This window comes from Rattus norvegicus, chromosome 18, assembly GCF_036323735.1.
Source record: "Rattus norvegicus strain BN/NHsdMcwi chromosome 18, GRCr8, whole genome shotgun sequence".
NCBI lineage: Eukaryota > Metazoa > Chordata > Mammalia > Rodentia > Muridae > Rattus > Rattus norvegicus.
In genome coordinates this window covers 54,664,175-54,683,765 of record NC_086036.1, presented here as the reverse complement: position 1 = coordinate 54,683,765, position 19,591 = coordinate 54,664,175, and the positions used below count along the sequence as shown (strand labels likewise).

Here is a 19,591-nt window from a genome sequence, read left to right as displayed (position 1 = left end):
TATGCATATAATAACTAATGAAAATAGAAGCCATGAGTTTGAAAGAAAATGGGTGGTTTATGAAAGGGTTCGGATAGAGGAAAGGGAAGGGAAATAAATAATGTTATTATAATTATAGTATAATAACACACAAATAAAATTTGAAAAATGTTAGATACATGAAAAAGAAACAAGCTTCCAATGGTTAAAAAATTAACACGAACAAAAACTAGAGCTCTATACCTAGAAAAAGTATTTTTAGACACAAAGCTAAAACAAGTACATTTTCAGACAAAACTTAGAAAATTTATTGTCTGAAACAGACACACTTCCATGAGACTGCACATACACATGCATGTACCACTAGCATGCACACACACACACATAAAAATTTAGATGGTATATAATATTTATTAATATTACATAATAGCCTTATATAATATAGCATCAAAATGCAAAGGAAACAATTTAATTGAGGAAGAAAAATTCATTTTTGATACCTCTTTACTCCTCTTTCCTAATTGATCAGAACAAAAAGAGTCTCTGTAAGCCTGTAGAAGACTTGAACTACTATACTGTAACTGACAGTGAAGATTACAGCTGGAAATTTCAGGCCCAAGGTGACAAACCAAGTCTTGATTGACACCTGTCTGCATGTATTCTTTCACCCCGATGTCAGCATCTCAAAATAACTGTGAATCAAGTACATTTAAACATAACTCCTATTTCCAAGAAGAACCACAGCGATACTGTTTTCGCTGTGCAAACAGATCGAATGGAAAGTGCACTGTGAAACACAGCTAGCAACACAGCTAACGTGGGTGCAGGGGCACTCCTGTGGCTCTGACCTGACAGAAGAGGAGAGAAGGAAGCTAAAGTTACTCTTCTGTCTTCATCATGGTAGGTGACAACTGAAGCTCAAAGCATAGGGAAGAAAATGATAAAGGGGTTAATCGCACAAAAATGAAACTAAAGGTAGGGTAGAGGCAACCAGCCAAGCTTCAAGTTGGTTGTCTGGAGAGACGGATAAAGCTGAACTGATCAAGGAAACAATGTAACCGTGGTAGGAAAAAGGGTCCCAACGCCTTCCTTCTAGGTGAACGAATCAGAAACAGCTCGAAGCCAACCAGTTTGAGAAGACAAAAGAAACAAATTATTCCTTGAGGAATAATTACCAAACGGCACCAAAGGATATATGAAAATATATGAAAATATAAATTCTAGCCTCAGTGGGAGAGGACATGACTAGCCTCACAGAGACTGGGGCGTGCCAGGCTTGAGGAGATACTGGGAGGGACCCCCACCCAGAGAAGAAAGGGAGGGGGGATAGGGAAAGGATTGTGGGAGGGGATGACCAGGCAGGGGGCAGTGAGCAGGATGTAAAGTGAATAGGTTAAAAAACAAAGGAGGAAAGAAAAAGAAAAGAAAAATATTATAAAACATACTAAAAGCAAAAACCCCTCAGTTATGATATCTATGTGGAAAGTTCCATAAAAACAATATGCAGCAGAAATTAAAAACAAGAGAGGTTAAAAGCCCTTCACACAAATATGACTTCGATGTGTAGCCATCAAAGTGAAACTGCTATGAAATTTGGACAAAATAGCTTAGAAAATGTTCTTCCAGGGTTCTTCAAATGCACTAAAAATGCTATTTGTCACATGTGGCTAATATATCTAAGTGTCTTGCTGTTTTATACTAAACAAGAATATTTACTTGACTTTTTCAAATACTCAGAAAATTACAATTTTATATATTCCACAATAAAAGCTTTGTGAAGCCAACTGATTTTATTTTCTTTGAAATCAGAGCTTTCCCCCCCCTGTACTTTCTTAATGGTTTCCTTAAAAGATAAATAAGATACGATCATTTATGAACTTCTGTTTATATTTCCCATGTGGGACACGACTTGTACATTGTTTGATCTTCTTGTATTTGATGTGGTGTTTGCTTCATGGGGTCTATTTTGTTTTTGTTTTCTGGATTGTCTTTAATATGCTATTTGTTGAATCCTCCAAGTCTTTTGAGGCCCGGTTTGAGGGGAGTTGCTTGTGGAAAGTGTTTCTCTCAGCACAAGCCATACTGACACTGTAATAAGACAAACTCCTCCCGTGGGTCTGTGGCTTCACAGCTAGATGAAGAGGATGGGGCACATAGGCGGGGTTGCTCTGCACCGCAAATCTCAGGAGAGTTGATTTTCCATGTCCACTTTTCACAAACGCTATTGTGGCACTCCCCTGCTTTCCCCACTCACTTATAAATTATACTCCCGCCCCTGCATCCCACAAAGCTGGGAATCCTTTGAAGCCCCCCTTCCAGTGGAAGCCTCCCAGGACAGGTACTCTGTAACATCATTGGCTTCACTTCTGTCTACCACATCCCCCTGGTTTTCAGAGTCTGACGTCAGGTTCTTGTTATCAAGTGGAACTTCCAGAGGCTCGGTATTCGACTTCCTGCGTTCACTGTAGTTTTGGCATTTTAGGACTTCTTAATTTGCCTCCCATTCAGACATATTACAGGCTGCTGTTGATCCTTCAAGGTTTCCCTCCTTGTGGAAACCCAACTCCATCCACACTGTGACGGGATTAAGAAGTGGGGTCACTGTGAGGTAACTGGAGTTGGCTGGGGTTAGTAGGGCACAATCTTCGTAAGTGAGATTAGTGTGCCGCTAAGAGCCCAGAGAGGCCTTGCTTCCTTTTCTTCTGCCGTGTAAGGACACAGATGTCAGTAAGTTCCAGCTCATAAAAGGACCTCATCAGAACCCAACCATACTGGTCCCCTGAGCTCAGACTTCCAGCCTCAAGAGCTCTGAGAAGAAAATTCTATTGTTTATAACCCACTTAGCCTGTAGCTCTGTGTTACAGCATCTTGAAGTAATCAAATTAAGAGGTAAATATTAAAATGAAGGGTTGCTTTATCGTTTGTTCATTTCAAATTATTTTTAGTGAGATTTTTTGCCCTGGTGCCCTGTGTGTGAAATTTCAGACAGAGTAAGTTGGATTTGATGCTTTTTGTGAGGTTTGTTTTTTTTTTTTTATTTTTTTGGAACTCATAAGCTATAATGATTTTATAAATAAAACCACATGCCTTATTCGGTTTAGGCTAACTGGTCAATCATTAACAACATAATGCTATAATCTTCAGAGAAGCCAATAATATAATTAAAAGAAAGGGTAATGGAAGAGAAAATTCTATTGGGAAGTTATTAAATGTCTCCTATGTAATAACATACCTTTGGTATCAGCAATTTGAATTGTTGAAGAATGATCAGTCAGTCAAAAATCTATTTTCATTTATTTTTCTAAATTTATCTCCTTTGAAGACTTCTTACAACTTCCTTCCTGTCCCCAAAGGAACCATGTGAAGAATGGTTTATGATGCACTTTGACTTGCAGTCTTTAGAATCTAGGATCTTAACACCGTGTAACTTCTCTTTTCCCTCATCCATGTATCCTGTATCACTCCTCACCAAAACCTAGAGGTCACCCTTGAATCCTTACTAGTTCTCAATAAAGTAATGATGGCACTCGCCAGAAGCTAGGGGGACAGCGTGCTGCTATCACATGATCTCTCAAAGACAAAGTGTCCCGACCCTGTAGCTTACTCTACTGAAATCAATTTTCGATTTCTGGATTCCAGAGCTCTGAAGGATAGATTTATTTCTGTTGGTTTATGTACCCAAGTTTCCACCAAATGTTACAAACCCACAGGGGAGTATATTTGGCATGAAAATAAGCAAAAACCGTACTCAGCTTGGGGTAGAAATCAATTATCTTATTGAAACTTGAGGGGTGTTTTATTTTTGTTTTTGTTTTTATGACTTTCAACAACTAGACATATAGCATTTCTAGATGTGATTCTCTGGAGACAAAGCATGGCTTAGGCCAGACATGGGCACATTTGGAGACTACATTCAGGGTCCATGACTGGAGACCAGCAAAGGGGTATCCTGTGAGAAAAAAGAGCTAGGGACTAGAAGCAAAAAGAAAAGAGAATTTAAGGATCCAAGAGAAAACTAATTGCTTTTTACATGTCAAATAATGTGGCCATTGGGTGTTTCTAAAAAAAAGAAGTTAACCTTGCGGAATATGGTAACTATGGTAACCACACAGGGGATAGAAAAATGAAGTAGATCAAGGAGATCATTGAGTGCCAAGGAAGAGGCAGCGTGGTGATTTCTCATTTGCAAAACTGGCTGATTAATTTAGCTTTACTGGTCAGGTATTAAATCTCTTCACATTAGCTCAAAGTTTACTGAGCTGAAAAAGCTCGTCTGAGACAGCTATGTATTTTTTTTGCAGCTTGGGAATAAAGAAAATGTAGGTGAGTGCAATCGGTGGTTTTCTATTGAGAGAATGTGTCTTAATCATCTACCACCACTATCTTAAAAAACTGGGTGTTTGGACTTACTTGAATTTGGAGTGATCTTGTACTTAAAACACATTGAAAGCCTTAGCAAGTAACTTTAATCAGATATATACGTGAAGGTAACAAACGAATGAACATCTCACACGGTCAAGGATTTCTCTTACTTTCTTTTGTCCTCTCAAGGTTCCCCCTCCCAAAAAAGCAAATCCTAATGAAAAATTATTTCAAAGCCGAGACTAGACTGTTTTTCATACTGCAGAACAGACACATCACGTGAGATAGAAAGCTCTCCATGGGCAAAGGATTTTCCTACTGGGGCATTTACTGCTTAGTTGAAAATAACCAGGACGTAACATTTTTCAGCAAACTGTTGCAAGGGGCTTTTAAATGTTAATTTAAAATCTGTTTGGTCCCTTGTTCTAACTTCATTTTATTTGATTCCATTATTGTGGTCTTTCTTTGTCATGTAAAAAAAGTTATCTATTGAGCTAATTAAAATATTAAAATATCTGGTCTCCCCCACAAGCAATGCTCAAAGCTTTAAAAATATTTTCTTCGTAGGTGAGATTTTTTCTGGAGTGAAAGCCAGACAAGGAACCTAACACAAGATTAAAAACTTAAACTATGGCTTCCTTTTAGAGACAGATATCTCCTATTTCTAAAACAATCATTACAAAAATACATGTGTTTGCATATGCTTGCATGTTTACATATGAAAAAATGCGTTAATGTCTGTATTACACACGCATGTATTCGGAGTAAAACATGACAGTTATTTAATGAGGTTGACTTTTTTGTTTTGTTTCATTTTGTTTCGTGTCATGAGCTGACATTTGGAAGTACTTCATATTCTCTCAACAGAAAAGCATATTAATTTTGCTCCTGGGAATCCCTTAGAGGAAAGGAAACTCTTGTTGAATATTAGAAGAGATGCTTTCCGGGAAGTTCAAGTGTGAACTTAGAGACAAACCGACTTCCTCCTGTTACTGAGTCCCAGAGCTGAGCATTGGGCTCCCACTAAGCTCCTGAGTCTGCAATGCCAGTTACCTAAGTAGCTATGTGCGGGTTTTTCCTCCACGACTTTGATTCTTCTCGCTCCTGCAGGTATCACCAGCACTTCCACATAGCCTGTGGAGAGTCCATAAAACATGCCATCAATCTGCGGTGCTTACAAAATCTCTTCTCCTAACTCATTTGACAACCCCCCACCCCCAACACACACCTCTGGCTTTCGTTGCTGCTGCCAAGTTTTAAGGGCTACGAAGAGAAAATGTTTTACTCTAAAGCCACCATGATCTCAGGTGAAGTTTCGTGAAAAGACTGAGCCCAGAGCTCTACTGAGAGGGTAGGAAGGCCATTGCTATGCATGAAGTACTCTGAGGAGAGGAAGAAGCCTCTGGTGTAGCCTCCCTAGAGACAGTAGGACAATCTAGAATCAACACAGGGCATTTTTCCCTGGGGATTCTTCACCATGCTAGAAAGAGCAGAGAAAGTAAAACCTTAGAGACCAGACAGTTGGCCTGGGACAGTCCCCCAGTCCTGAGCACAGGAAGAAAGACCAAGTATTCCTAGGGAGATGAACAAACAGATAAGACAGAGGGTCAGGAGGGAAATAAAAAGGGTGCAGGGACACAGTGAGAGGCCTGCCATCACCTCACTAGGTGTCACACAGGCAGAGGTTGGATGTCCTCAGAAAATATACTGCAGCTGATGTTATGGATATGATACTTGAAATAAAGTAAAATAGGGTGGAATGAAATGAGAGTGTGAAAGAAAAAGAAGAAACGGGTCCTTCATGAAGAATAGGGCCAAAAGAAAGAAGCCTAGTTTAGTTGTCCTTAATTTAATAGTCCTTTTGAAATATTCTGTAAAACTTCATGTATTTGGCTAAAATCTGATTTGAAGGTTTAAAAAGACAAAGAGATATTTTCAAATTTGTCTCCTATCATTGTAATGTCAAAAATATTGAGGTATTCGGAATAAGTAAAAAGGTAATGTAGAGTCCACCTGATGACAGAGATAAAATAAAGGCATATGGTGTGTGTGTGTGTGTGTGTGTGTGGGCGCGCGCGCGTGCGCATGTGCACACCTATGCGCAAAGATCTCATGTTTCTTCCTCAGTCACTCTTTATCTTATCGTTTTGAGATGGGGGTCACTCATTGAATCTAGATCTCATTGATCCAGCACGATTGGCTGGACAGCAAGTTCCAGGGATCCCCTGTTTCCACCTCCCTGCTCTGTGATTACAAATGCTCCAGACCACGCCTGCATTGGTTGGACCGTTGTTTGTTTGTTTGGTCGGTTTCCTTACATACGCACTAGGGATGTGAACTCTGGTCCTTGTGCTTGCCTGTTAAACTGTTTACCAACTGAAACATCTCTCCAGTCCCTGGGCATGTGAAATTTAGAATTAAAACTTCCATTCAAGAGACAGTTTGTGATGGTTTAAATATGCTTGGCCCAGAGTATGGCACCATTGAGAAGTATGGCCTTGTTGCAGTAGATGTGCCCTTGTGGGTGCAGGCTTTAATAGTATCATCCTAGCTGTCTGGGAGTGAATATTCTGCCAGCAGCCTTCAGATGAAGATGTAGACCTCTCAGCTCCTCCTGAACCATGCCTGCCTGGATGCTGCCATGTTCCCACCTTGGTGATAATGGACTGAACCTCTGAACCTGTAAGCCAGGCCCAATTAAATGTTGTTTATGTAAGAGTTGCCTTGGCCATGGTGTCTGTTCACAGCAGAATAACCCTAAGATACAGTTTATCTAATTACTCAATAACTTGACAATTTTCAGTAATGTCCAGCTGTTTGCGTCAGTTCCAAATGGAAAGCTTTCGCACTATGTCACAAAGACATAACAAAACAAAACAAAACAAAACAAAACAAAACAAAAAAAAAAGACGTGGCTGCTGGTTATTTGTGCTTAGAAATAAGGGCAGACGGACAGTAATGTAGATAGGGGTCAAATAAATTGTAAAATTATATTGAAAGCTAGCATAGATTATCATGGTTAATTCTCTGATCAATAATAAAAACCGGGTTTCGAAGGCAACCCCCCCGCCATCACCCATGGCTTTGCAATGCACTGCTATTCTTTCTTTAAAAGTATATGTCTACGACTCACATTTGAAAACACTAGCCTCAGCCAGAGGAGAGGGTGAGCCAAATAAGTCCAGGGACCTTTTATCCCCAAAAGATAGACAAGTTATCTTAGGAGAATGCACACAGGAAGCAAAAGGTTTCATTCTCTGTGTGTAATGAGGACTGCGAGATAAGCCTTGGCGTCCGCTCTTGAAGAGCAAATCTGATGGAATGAGAAGGACGGAAAGGTCTCTCATGTTACATTTGAATTCTGTACTGTAAAACGCTTCATGTCACCACCATGGGAACAGGGCGGGGTGAGAGGTTTCTTACAATTACATTTTTTAACTGAAGGTGTGAGAATCTGTTCTAGCGAAGTGTGTCTAAATGAGCACTGGCAGACTCGAATCGCTTGTCTTTTATTCTGTTAAGGCAAAGCAAACAAAAACAACAAAACAAACTTGAACAACTTCATTTCACCTCCCAAAGATTCATCTGACTTTCCCTTTAGAACAACTCGCTTATTTAAAATGACTTCAGTTTCACTGACTGTCCAACATGGGTTGACTGTTCCTCAAATATAACGAATTTATATTTTAACGTCAGAATGTTTTTATTTCTTGAACTTGGAATCTTAAATGAAACGTTAATGTGAGCATACAAGTGATGGTGTGGAAATAGTTGTAAATGGGGCTGGAGGGAGGATTCTGAAGTTGCTAAAGCATTTGCTCCCCTAAGCATTTGCTGTTCTTTCAGAGGGGCCAAGTTTGGGATTAGAGCACCCTTATCAGACAGCTCCCAACTGCCTGGAAGTCCAGCTCCAGGGGTTCAGGCACCTTCTTCTCACCTAGGTAAGCACATCCCCCCCCCACCATCCACACTCACATGACATACACACATGCATACACAGAGATGCATATATAATAAAATACATCTTTTAAAAAGAAAACAGTCATAAATGATGGCCCAATAGATAATATGTCCAGGAAAGGACTCTATGAAGCACAGAAAATATGTGCTTCTTCCCAGCAAGCTTGAGAACCTGATATATAGTGATATGTGTGTGTATTTATACAAGTGTGTATATATGTGTGTGTATTCATGTATATTTGTGTGTATATTTATATAGGTGAATATGTGTGTTTATTCATGTACATTTGTGTGTGTATGTATATAAAGTATTTGTGGGTTATTATAATTCAGTGCCAATATTAATAATCACTTCTTGGTGGCAAAGAACTCTAAATGCACGCGACAAGAATCACATCCCTCACAGCCCCTGTGTGTAGCATTTGCAGATGAGGAAAAAGGAATGGAGGGGACTCTTGCTATTAATGTATGTGGAAACGTTCCCCATGTTCTGTTGCCTCTGCTCTGATTTCCACCACACTATAACTGTTTCGGATTTCAGCTTTCAAAAATTCCCCCTCCCGAAGTTAAGTAAAAGAACTATCAAAAGGGGAAAGGAAAGCTGAAATCCTGGAACTAATATTGTCAATGGCTGTTTCAGTCTTTTGCAAATCACTATTTTGGTTAGACATGCTTGTCGCTGGCTAATAAGCATTTTAGAAGCCTGGTAATATAAGTTGATGCAAATTAGATTATTCCCTTCCTGCCCTAACTTCTAGAATGCACAACACATGACTTCATGTTTTCATTATTGAAAAATAAGCTTGCTCAAGTTTCTGGCTCAGATCACACATATTGTATGTCATCACTGAAATTATTAAAAACTCCTTGAGAATGTCTTCAGTAGATTAAGAATTATGATCTCCAAATCAAACTTAATCTAGCTTTTGTCCATAAAGGCACTACAGTTTACTGAGTAGGAAAAATAAAGAACAGTTACCTGCCCCTCTGGTGTGATTAAAATCGCCTTTAATGACTTTGCATGATTTTCCATTGCCGTTACATACGCCACAATGATCTTCCCTGGCTAGAGACCCCAATAAACCATCACAACCAGCTTTCTGTAAGAAAAGAAGGGTGCATATCACAAGTTGAAGCATTTCCCAAGGGCTGCAGACCCAGCTAGAAAGGACTAAGCACAGTTCTGTACACCTTCCTCAGGTAGCTTCCTCCACACCACTGTAAGGGGACCAGTGACTCTCCATTCTGTCTTAATGTATCACTGGAGGGTCAGCCACAGAGCTTCAGACCGTTTCTTGAGGTAACACCACCCACTGACACCTAGCCTCTATCTAATGATCCCCAATAGAACCCTTTGAGCCATCTACAGACTTCTGGGGATTTTCAGTGAGAATCTGCTCATTTTCTGTAAGGTTGCCTCCTGGGCTCATAAGTTGCATGAGTCCTAACTGGGCTAGGACCATTTCTTTTCTCCCGCTGCACATCAACATTGTATGGACCAAAGGCTAAATACAAAGTGTATCAGTTGGTTGGTCTAAGACTTGACAAAGTTGAATAACAGCCTATAGAGATTGAAATATCCACTCTGTCAAAGTTGGGGCAGATATCCATAAAAAATGCATTACCAACAATGTAACTTCAGATATCTAGGTCCCATAACAAAATCATAAACACAAATACCCAAGAAAGTACATTCTCTCCAAAAATTAGCACCCCAAAGTTAATGTTCCCCAAGAAAAGCAACTTATAAGACATACAAGTTTTCAAAACAGCATTATGAATATCTTCAAAAATACAAAAAGGATGTGAATAATTGCCAGAGTAAAAACCATGCAAACAAAAATTTTAAATACAATATGGAGAAAAAACTTTCAGTATATGAAAATACCATTTAATAAAAGGATTGAGATTATGAATAAAGCCTAAATGTAATAAAACTTTAAATAGAAAGTAAAGTAAGCCAAATAAACTCAGAAGAAATTCTTATTAATAGAATAACAAGTGGAAAGGAGAATACTGGGGTTTGCAGACAAGGTTGAGGAAATGGATCATTTAATCAAAGAAAACAATGAAACTAAAAACATCCAAGAGCATGCATTAACTGTAGGACACTAAGAATCATAGCTATGAAAAAGGGAGACAGTTCTGGTTAAAGGGCCAGAGACTATTGTCAACAAAATGATAGAAGAAAAATTCCCAGGCTAAGGAAAGAGATGCCTATCAAGTTGTAAGTACACACAACACCAAATAGATAGGACCATAAAAGAAACTTTTGATGTCATATAGTAACTAAATACTGAATATACAGAAAAAAGACAGGGTCTTCAATGCTTCTGGAAAGGCCAAGTCATAGATAGAGGCAGGCCAAATGGAGTAACAACACAATTTCATTGGAGATTTTAAAAAACCGAAGGGGCTTGGACTATTCTCCAACTTCCTTAAGATTAGAGATTCCAGCACAGACTGCTGTGGTCATACTATGCATTATAATCAAAGGAATAAGAAGAACTGTTTTTGTGGTAAAGGAAGGTTAAAAGGACATACAACAGACCCTACCCTGCAGAAGTAACGGGAAGAAGTACTTTGGACTGAAGAAAGGACGAGTATGTCCAAGGGATGACAGTAAAAAGAGAACACTGGGTAAGTGAGAAAGAAAGTATAAAGACAAGAAACATCATAAAATCAACAAAAATGATAGGAATCAATACAGAAGTTTCAATAATACCTTTGAGTTTCAATGGTCGCACTGTTCTTTTAAAACAAAGAATAGAAACTATATCAAAAAACAAAAACAAAAAAATCCAATTCAAAAATGGGTTACAGACATAAACACAGAATTCAAAAGGCTGAAAACACTTAAAGAAATCTTCAAAATCAGGGATATGCAAATCCAAACTACTTTGGGATCGGATCGTATACCTGTCAGAATGGTTCAGACCAGTAACGCGCATGACTGCTCATGCTGGATGTGGAAGAAGGGGAACATTCCTCCACTGCTGGTGGGAACGCAAACTAGAGTCAGCATGGAAATCAGGGTGACGGTCCCTCAGAAAGGTGGCATAGATCTACTTCAAGATCCAGCTCTACCACTCTTGGGTCATAAACTCAAAGGATACCCCATATTGCCACAAAGGCACATGCTAAACCATGTTCACTGCTGCTCTTTTTATAATAGACAGAAACTGGAAACAACCTAGATGTCCCTCAACAGAAGAATAGATAAAGAAATTGTGGTACATTTTCACGATGGAGTATTAACTCACCTGTTAAAAAAAATGACATAATGAAATTCACTGGCAAATGACTAACACTAAAAAATAAGTCAGATGACCCAAACACAGAAAGACAAGTATCATATGGAGGAGCTTATAATTGAATATTAGCCATCATAAAAAATTATAACCAAGTGATAATCTGCAGTCTCAGAGAGGTAAAGAGAAGGGTTGTAAGGGGGATGCATGGATGTCCCTGGGAGTGGGAAATAGAACAGATTTAAGAGATGGACTGAGGACAGGTAGGCACAGGAGCAATAGGATCTGGTGGGAAATGAGAGGGAGAGTGCAGGGAGAGATGACTAGAATTAAGAGGCCTTTGAGGGTTGGTATGGAAACCTAGTGCATGAACCTTCCTAAAACATATGATGATGATTGTAGTAAGCTCTCCTAATAACGAGGATAAGAAGTCTCAAATGGTGATCACTTGTCACCAAACAAGGCTTCCAATAGTGGGACTGGGATGCATTCAATTGAATTGTTGGCCAACAGAAATCCACAAACAACCCAAGCTGTTGCTAAAAAGGGGCATGCTCTCTGCTAACTTACAGCAGGGCCCTATTGCTGATGATAACATATGACTCTATAATCATGGAGAAGTCAGGTTGGTGCCTATATGGAGCCTTCCCCACATACTAGTGTCTTTGGTGCAGATTACTAAAAGACAACTATAAACACCAATTCAGATGCAAAGTCTTTGATGTACATTCTGTTCTGCAGGCAATATATCCTAGGACAATTGTGACATAGAATTTTGAGGTTATTCAATCTCTTATTAAACTGAAGGCTTACTCCATGAGAAGGAAACAAAATGCAACACTGCTTTGGTGACCAAGAACCAGAGACTAGCTAGCCTAAAGACCTAGGATAAAACCAAACACTACTAGTCTGAAATAAATAAATGAATTAATGAATAAATAAATTAATTAATGGACTTATAATGATATTCTGCTATAATCACAGATCACGGGCTTATCTAGATATCATCAGAGAAGCTTCCTTGGGTAGTAGTTTGGAATAGATGAAGACACCCAGAGCCAGATATCATACAGAGAGAGTGTGTGTGTCTAAATGGGACACATTCCTCCCCTCAGAGTTCAGGAAACACTGGAGGAGGAGGAGGAAAGTGTGTAAGACCCAGAAGAGATAGAGGACACCAGGAGAACAAGGTCCTCTGAATCAACCAGTCAAGGTGCATCTGAACTCACTGAGACAGAGACAAGAAGCACAGGTCTTAGATGGGTTTGTACCAGGTCCTCGATGTATATGTTAGAGCTTTTAGCCTAGTATTTGTATGGGACTCCTGACCATCTGAAGGAGTAGGTCTCAGACTCTTGTGCCTGCTCTTGGGATTCTTTTTCTCCTGTTGGGCTGCTATATCCAACATTCATATAACAATTCTTGCTTTATCTTAATTATATTTAATTTTGGCATGCTTGGTTGTTGTCTCCTAGACTTCTAAATAAAACCAATCAGAAAAGATACAGTAGGCCACGTCATACTGATCAAAGGGACAAGCCTTGAAGAAGACATTAAAAACTTTCAAGCACCAAACTTTATAATGCAAACTCTGCTACACATAATGCAAATTGATTCACCATAACACATTAATATTGTATAACTTCAACAATATACACTCACCAAAGGACAGACCATCTGGGGAGACAGAGATATAGTAAAGGTAGGTGCCATCATAGATCAAATACATCCAACAGGGCATCTCATCAAACACTAGACAATACATGGTTATCTCAGTAGCCCACAGAAACCTCAGCAAACTACAACATATTCTGGGACATATATAATAAACTGTTCTCTTAACAACTGCAGGAAATTTTAAACAGTCTTTATATTCAATCTAGCATCAACAAAGTAAAAGTAGGTATCCACAGTAATAAAGAAAGAGAAAATATTCAGCCACGGAAATTTAACAACATGGGCTAGATTATTAAAAAATAAAAGCAGAAAGTGAAAACTAGACTAGAATAGTCAAATAAAAATGCAACATACTTAAACCTGCAGGATGCAACGAAGGCAGTCTTAAGTGGAAAGGTTAGAGCTATAACTGCTTATATACCATAAGGCCTTGGAGAAGCAAAATCAAAATAAATGCAAAAACCATAAACGGGGAGGAACATCCAAGATTAAAGCATAAATTAATGAATTAAGAATGAAGAAAAAAACTTAAAAAGAGATGGTTCTTTGAAAACATGAAGAAGTTTGATCAAAACCTTAGCCAGATTAACAAAAAGAAAGAAGACCCAAATTAATAAAATCGGGGATGAAAAAAAAGAGATACTATATCAGACACTACTGAAATTCAGAGAGTGCAGAAGACATCCTTCAAAACCCCCATTTCCAAAAACTGGGAAATCTAAGGAAATGGACAACTCTTTTAATGCTTCTGACATGCTAGAGTAATCCAGGAAGACATAAATATTTAAAGAAATCTATCATGAATAACAAGGTTGAGTCCGCAATAAAAATACTCCAAACCCAAACCAGCCCAGGCGTAGGTGGATTTATTGCAGAGTTCTAGCAGATCTTCAAGGAAGAACTGAAACTGATGTTTCTCAGACTGCTTCATAAAACAGAAGAGTAAAGAGACTGCTTCCAAATTCTTTTTACAAGCCAGCATTACGCTAACTCCTAAAACTCCTACAGTTGATAAACATGTTCAGCAAAGCAGCAAGAAGAAAAATTATACACAAAAACAGGCCAGCCTACTACATACTTCAAAAAATATCTAGATTAAATCTTACCAGGGAAGCGAAAGACCTATAACCTTTGGACTATGAAGAAAGAAATTAACATATACACCAAAAGGTATTTGGCTATACCACTCATGGGCATCATGAGTTGGTAGGATTCATACTGTGCTAGTGGTCAGCCTGCTGAGAGCAAGCCACAGATACAGTACAATCACCATCAAAATTCCAGTGCAATTTATCACAGAAATTAAAAACATAATCTCAAATTTTATATCAAAACACAAAAGACCTAAAATAGATAAATCTGAAAGATAAAAATACTGCTGAGATATTACAAGCCTTAATTTCAAGTTATTCTATAGAGCCACAGGAATCAAAATAGCATGAAGTCAGCATCCAAAGAGACACATCGCTCAATGAAATAAAATTAATAAATCCATACTCCCGCAGACACCTGATTTTCACAAAAAGGCCAAAAATATACATTGGAGAGAATGCAGTACATTTGACTAAAGACTCTGGTCAAACTAGATAGCTACATATAGAACCATCTTTCTCTCTGAATCAACTCAACCAAAAGTGGATCACTAATCTCAATATAATGAATGCCTGTTGCTTTAGTTAGTCAAGGGAGAAAGTGGAAGGACACAAGTGAAATTACTGGCACAGGAAAGGGCTTCCCAAACAGGATCTGAATGAAGACTAACAGTTAGCAAATGGGTCCTTATGACATAAAAGTTTCTATAGAGCAAATAACACAATCATTCAAGTGAAGAGATAGCATTAAAATTGAGAAACACCAATTATGGATATACCACTCACATACCCAACACTGGGTTGGTGTTTAGAATATAGAAAGGACTTAAACATAAATGTAAACGCTAAGGAAAACTAAACAGTAGTTCGCAAATGGCTGAGGTATACATCAGGGAAATACACACTTAACCTACTTGGGAAGCTCATCTTACTCCAGTCAGAATGGCTAAGGTCCTACAAACAAATCACAACAAACCCTGGCTTGGCTTGGATGTGTACAGAGAAGAACACTTATTTCCTGTAGTGGGAGTTCAAACATGTGCAGCCATTATAGAAATCAGAGTGGGATTTCCTCAGAAAGCTAGAGTAGCTTGATCATATATAGTTCATCTATGTCACTCCTGGGCAGAATGCAAAGGCCTCTACATCCCACTACAGAAACACTAAGTCATCTATGATCAATGCTGCTCTATGTCCAGTAGTCAGGATATTCACGGACAGGTGAATGGGCTAATGACCACGTGGGACATTTACACAATGGAACACTATTTTCCTGTGATGAAAAATGATTTATGCACCTTGCAGTCAATGAATGGGGCTGGGAAGCTGAGTGATGCAAACCACAGGCAGATATACACACGTCACATAAGTACTAGCTCAGAACCTTTAGAAATGTGTTTCTCAGTTGAAGGGTCCAGAAAACTGGTCTGGGGCAATGGGAGACTAAGTTTACCAGGGAGCAGGGAGGCAGCGCAGGTTGTATGAACAGGGAATGGAGTTCAACTCAGCCATTAAAAATAATGATGTCATGAAATTGTTAGGCAAACTAGAAAATATCATCCTGAGTGAAGTAACCCAGTCACAAAAGAGCATGGTACACACTCACTAATAAGTGGATATTAGCCCAAAAGCTTGGATTACCCATGAAACAGTTCACAGACCATATGAAGTTCAAGAAGAAGGAAGACCAAAATATGGATACGCCAATCCTTAGAAGGAAGAACAAAATACACATGGGAGGTAGAGGGTGGGAGGGACTTGGGAGGAAGAAATGACGAGGGGGAAGGGAGAGATCATATATGGGAGGAGATGGGGATGATATACAGAAAAAGACCATCCGGAGACTGCTCCACCTGGGGATCCATCCCATGTACAGACACCAAACCCAGACACTATTGCGGATGCCAAGAAGTGCTTGCTGACAGGGGCCTGATATGGATGTCTTCTGATAGGCTCTGCCAGAGCATGACAAATATAAAGGTGGATGCTCACAGCCAACCAACCAACCAACCAACCAACCAACCAACCAACCAACCAACCACTGGACTGAGTGTGAGGACCCCATTGGAGGAGTAAGAGAAAGGACTGAAGTAGCTGAAGGGGTTCGCAACCCTATAGGAAGAACAACAATATTAACCAACCAGAACCCCCACCCCCTGCCAGAGCTCCCAGGGACTAAACCACCAACCAAAGATTACACATGGAGAGACCCATGGCTCCAGCTGCATACGTAGCAGAGGATGGCATTGTCTGACATCAATAGGAGGGGAGACCCTTGGTCCTGTGAAGGCTTGATTACTCAGAGTAGGAGAATGTCAGGGCAGTGAGGTGGGAGTGGGTGGGTGGGAGGGGGAGCACCCTCATCAAAGTAGAGGTAGAGATAGGGGAGTTCCAGAGGGGCAATGGGGAAAGGGGAAACATCTGAAATGTAAATACATAAAATTTCCAATAAAAAAGAGTTGATAGGGTGGGGCATAGGAAGGCAGGGTTGAGAAGTAACCATCCGGCATGCAGACACAGAGTAGTAAAAATCTTCCTGAAACACACACTCAAGCACATATAAAAGGAGCTCAAATGGTGTTAGCCTGCAACAGGGGAACACTGCTCTCCCAGATACCACAGGTTAACCAATTAAAAAAAAAAGCCCAGTGACAGGTTAGCAGTACCTGTTTTCAAGATGTTGGTCACTTCGACCCTCTAAATATTACAGTCTATTGCTATTCTTCGGTCATAGAACATGAAGAAATGCAGTTGGTGCCCTAATGGGAATGGCCATCACTACACTCTATCTTTCACAGTGCATGGGATGCTAAGTATGATACCAGGGAAGTACAGTAATCCACAGTGTTATACAGCTGGGAAACTGTAGACTGCAGTTCTAGTGGCTTCTCAACCCCAATGGCTCAATAATGTCAAATTTCTATGGAAGTAATCAACTGCTTTAGGGTTGGATTTTAAGGTCTACGCTGCAAGATATGATTTATCCTTGTCACCACTAACAGGGGAAGAACCTACAGCTGGTAAGTCGTAGGCTCTAAGAGAGAACCTAGTACTATTACTCTGGTAAGTGGGGATAGTGTTTAACTGAGTCTTAAGTTCTTATCCTTGTAACCACGGATTAATGCATCTTCTAATCCTCATTCAGAAATGGTTCCTTTTTACAGTAGATGTGATTAACAGGCCCACCCCATCCTCTCAAGCTTTGACTACAAGACAAGATGGAAAGAACCAGAGTGGATAACTCTGGGGAAAAAAAGGGTTCAGGACATGGCAGGGTAGCTGCACATAGGTGCTCATAACATCTGTGAATGTATAAAATCAAACAAGACAAACCCCAGCATGATTGGCAAAAGTGTTCATGAAGTTCCCCAGTTCCCCACCTGGATGAAGAGTTATGAGCAACTGATAGATGCTCAAGAAGGGAGAAAGAGTTCCTTTAGGACTCTGGCCCTCGGGAGGCCGTCCATTGGCCAGTAAATGACTCTACCCCCGTGCACAGACTGGTAACACAAGCTGGATGCAATGGGTTTAAACTGGAAAATGTATGAAATTGGGAATCAGAATGGCAGGTAGAATAAAGGAGGAACTGGAGAGGAGACAATGTACTGGGAAATTTGATAAAAATGCATTATGTGCACGCACGCGAACCACAATAACAAAAAGGAAACTGAAATCGTGTTTTATAAAGTTGAATTGTTTCCTTCCTCCCTTTATCTAGAACGGGCTATTGTTTATCTATTATTCAGGTTGAGCTTTATCTCTAAAAGTCAGGTAGCTGAGCGGCAAATTATAAAATTGCACATTCTGCACTGCAAACACCGCCATAAACTCACGTCAAATAACAAAACTGTCATATAGGGCAAATTGTAGGTAGTGGTGAAAATATTTTTCTTGTAGCAATTATTAAATGGTATCTCAATGTAGGGTCTTTGTTTTTTGGGGTTTTTGTTGTTGTTGTTGTTTTTTGTCTCATTTTTTGAGACAGGGTTTCCCTGTGTAGCCTTCATTGTCTTGAAACTCACTGAAGACCAGGCTGGCCCTGAACTCGAGAGAGTCACCTGTCTCTGCCTGCTGAGTGCTGGGATTAAAGGATGGTGCTGACTCAAAGTAGTCTTGAAATAAATATTGAAGACAATAAAATTACTGAAGGAAACAGGACTTATGTTCTTGTCCATGGTGAGTTCCTGCTATGGCGCAGCTGAATTTCGAGGCCTCAGCTCCTAGTGAAGGGAGCATAAGAACCCACATCCCTGGCAGACACAGGACATGTTAGTTGTTGAAAAGTTCATTTTTACAGTTCCCAGAACCATTCTGACCATAGGAAACTGAGACCATATACCTTTACTATTGTCTTTGAATAAATATTGCCCTCCACTGATACTCAGTAGAAATAATCCTGTTTCCCCAAGTTGTGTTTACACTACGCAGAATTTAGTCTATCAACACTGCAAGAAAGCCCCTGAGACCCTCCTTAATAGAAAAGGTTTGACAACTAATCCATGTCAAGTGAACCTTATATATGAGAAACTGTCAAATATAAAGAAAATCAGAATCTAAAGCAAGGCCCTGTTACAGACTGGTGTTGACACTCAGGACATGAGAAGCAAACAGATTATATATAAAAAATACAGGTTATATATATATATATATAATATATATAATATATATCCCTTAGATGTGTGTATATATATATATATATACATACACACACATATGTATATGTACACACACACATATATATATGTACACACACACATATATATATGTACACACACACACATATATACATTCAGATAAAGCAAAGGTACATGAATGTTGCATAAGGAGGTATGCCTTCCTTGTGTCAGAGTGCCCAGCAGTGTCAAGGTCTATGAGCAGCGGTTAATGGAGCGCTTTGATCAGCCAGTCAAGCTTATTTCAAAAGACGTGACCATCAAGGAAAGTGCTTAAAACATAACATATGTGGAGCTTACCTAACAGGAGTCAGGAAAACCTGGGTCCTGACGAAGAAAAAAAAAATCTGTCTTTTGTGTTTAAAATGGAAAATAAAAAATCCAGGGTAGAAATTAAAGTCTGGCTAGCCTAAGATAATGAAATACTCGAGCACGGGAAACAACAGTCTGTGTAATAACTGGTAGTCTCAGCGTCTTCACAGAAACCGCTGAGTATAAGATGCGTGGCTTAGAATGACAACGCCATTTTACCAGTGGCAGGTACCTTAAAGAGCCCTGGGGCATTGGCTGTGAGAACTGATAGGATGATCAGGCCAAC

The 19,591-nt window shown here is 39.5% G+C and overlaps 1 protein-coding gene across 3 annotated transcripts in view; it reads right to left on the bottom strand.

Annotated features, from left to right (window-relative positions):
* The window catches only part of Adamts19 (ADAM metallopeptidase with thrombospondin type 1 motif, 19), a 183,828-nt gene that overhangs the window by 45,419 nt on the left and 118,818 nt on the right, over positions 1-19,591 (bottom strand). For all 3 annotated transcript variants that reach the window (NM_001108433.2, XM_039096975.2, XM_063277480.1), the window contains 2 exon segments: positions 5,395-5,475; positions 9,281-9,401. In NM_001108433.2, the coding sequence (NP_001101903.2) occupies positions 5,395-5,475; positions 9,281-9,401 (202 nt within the window).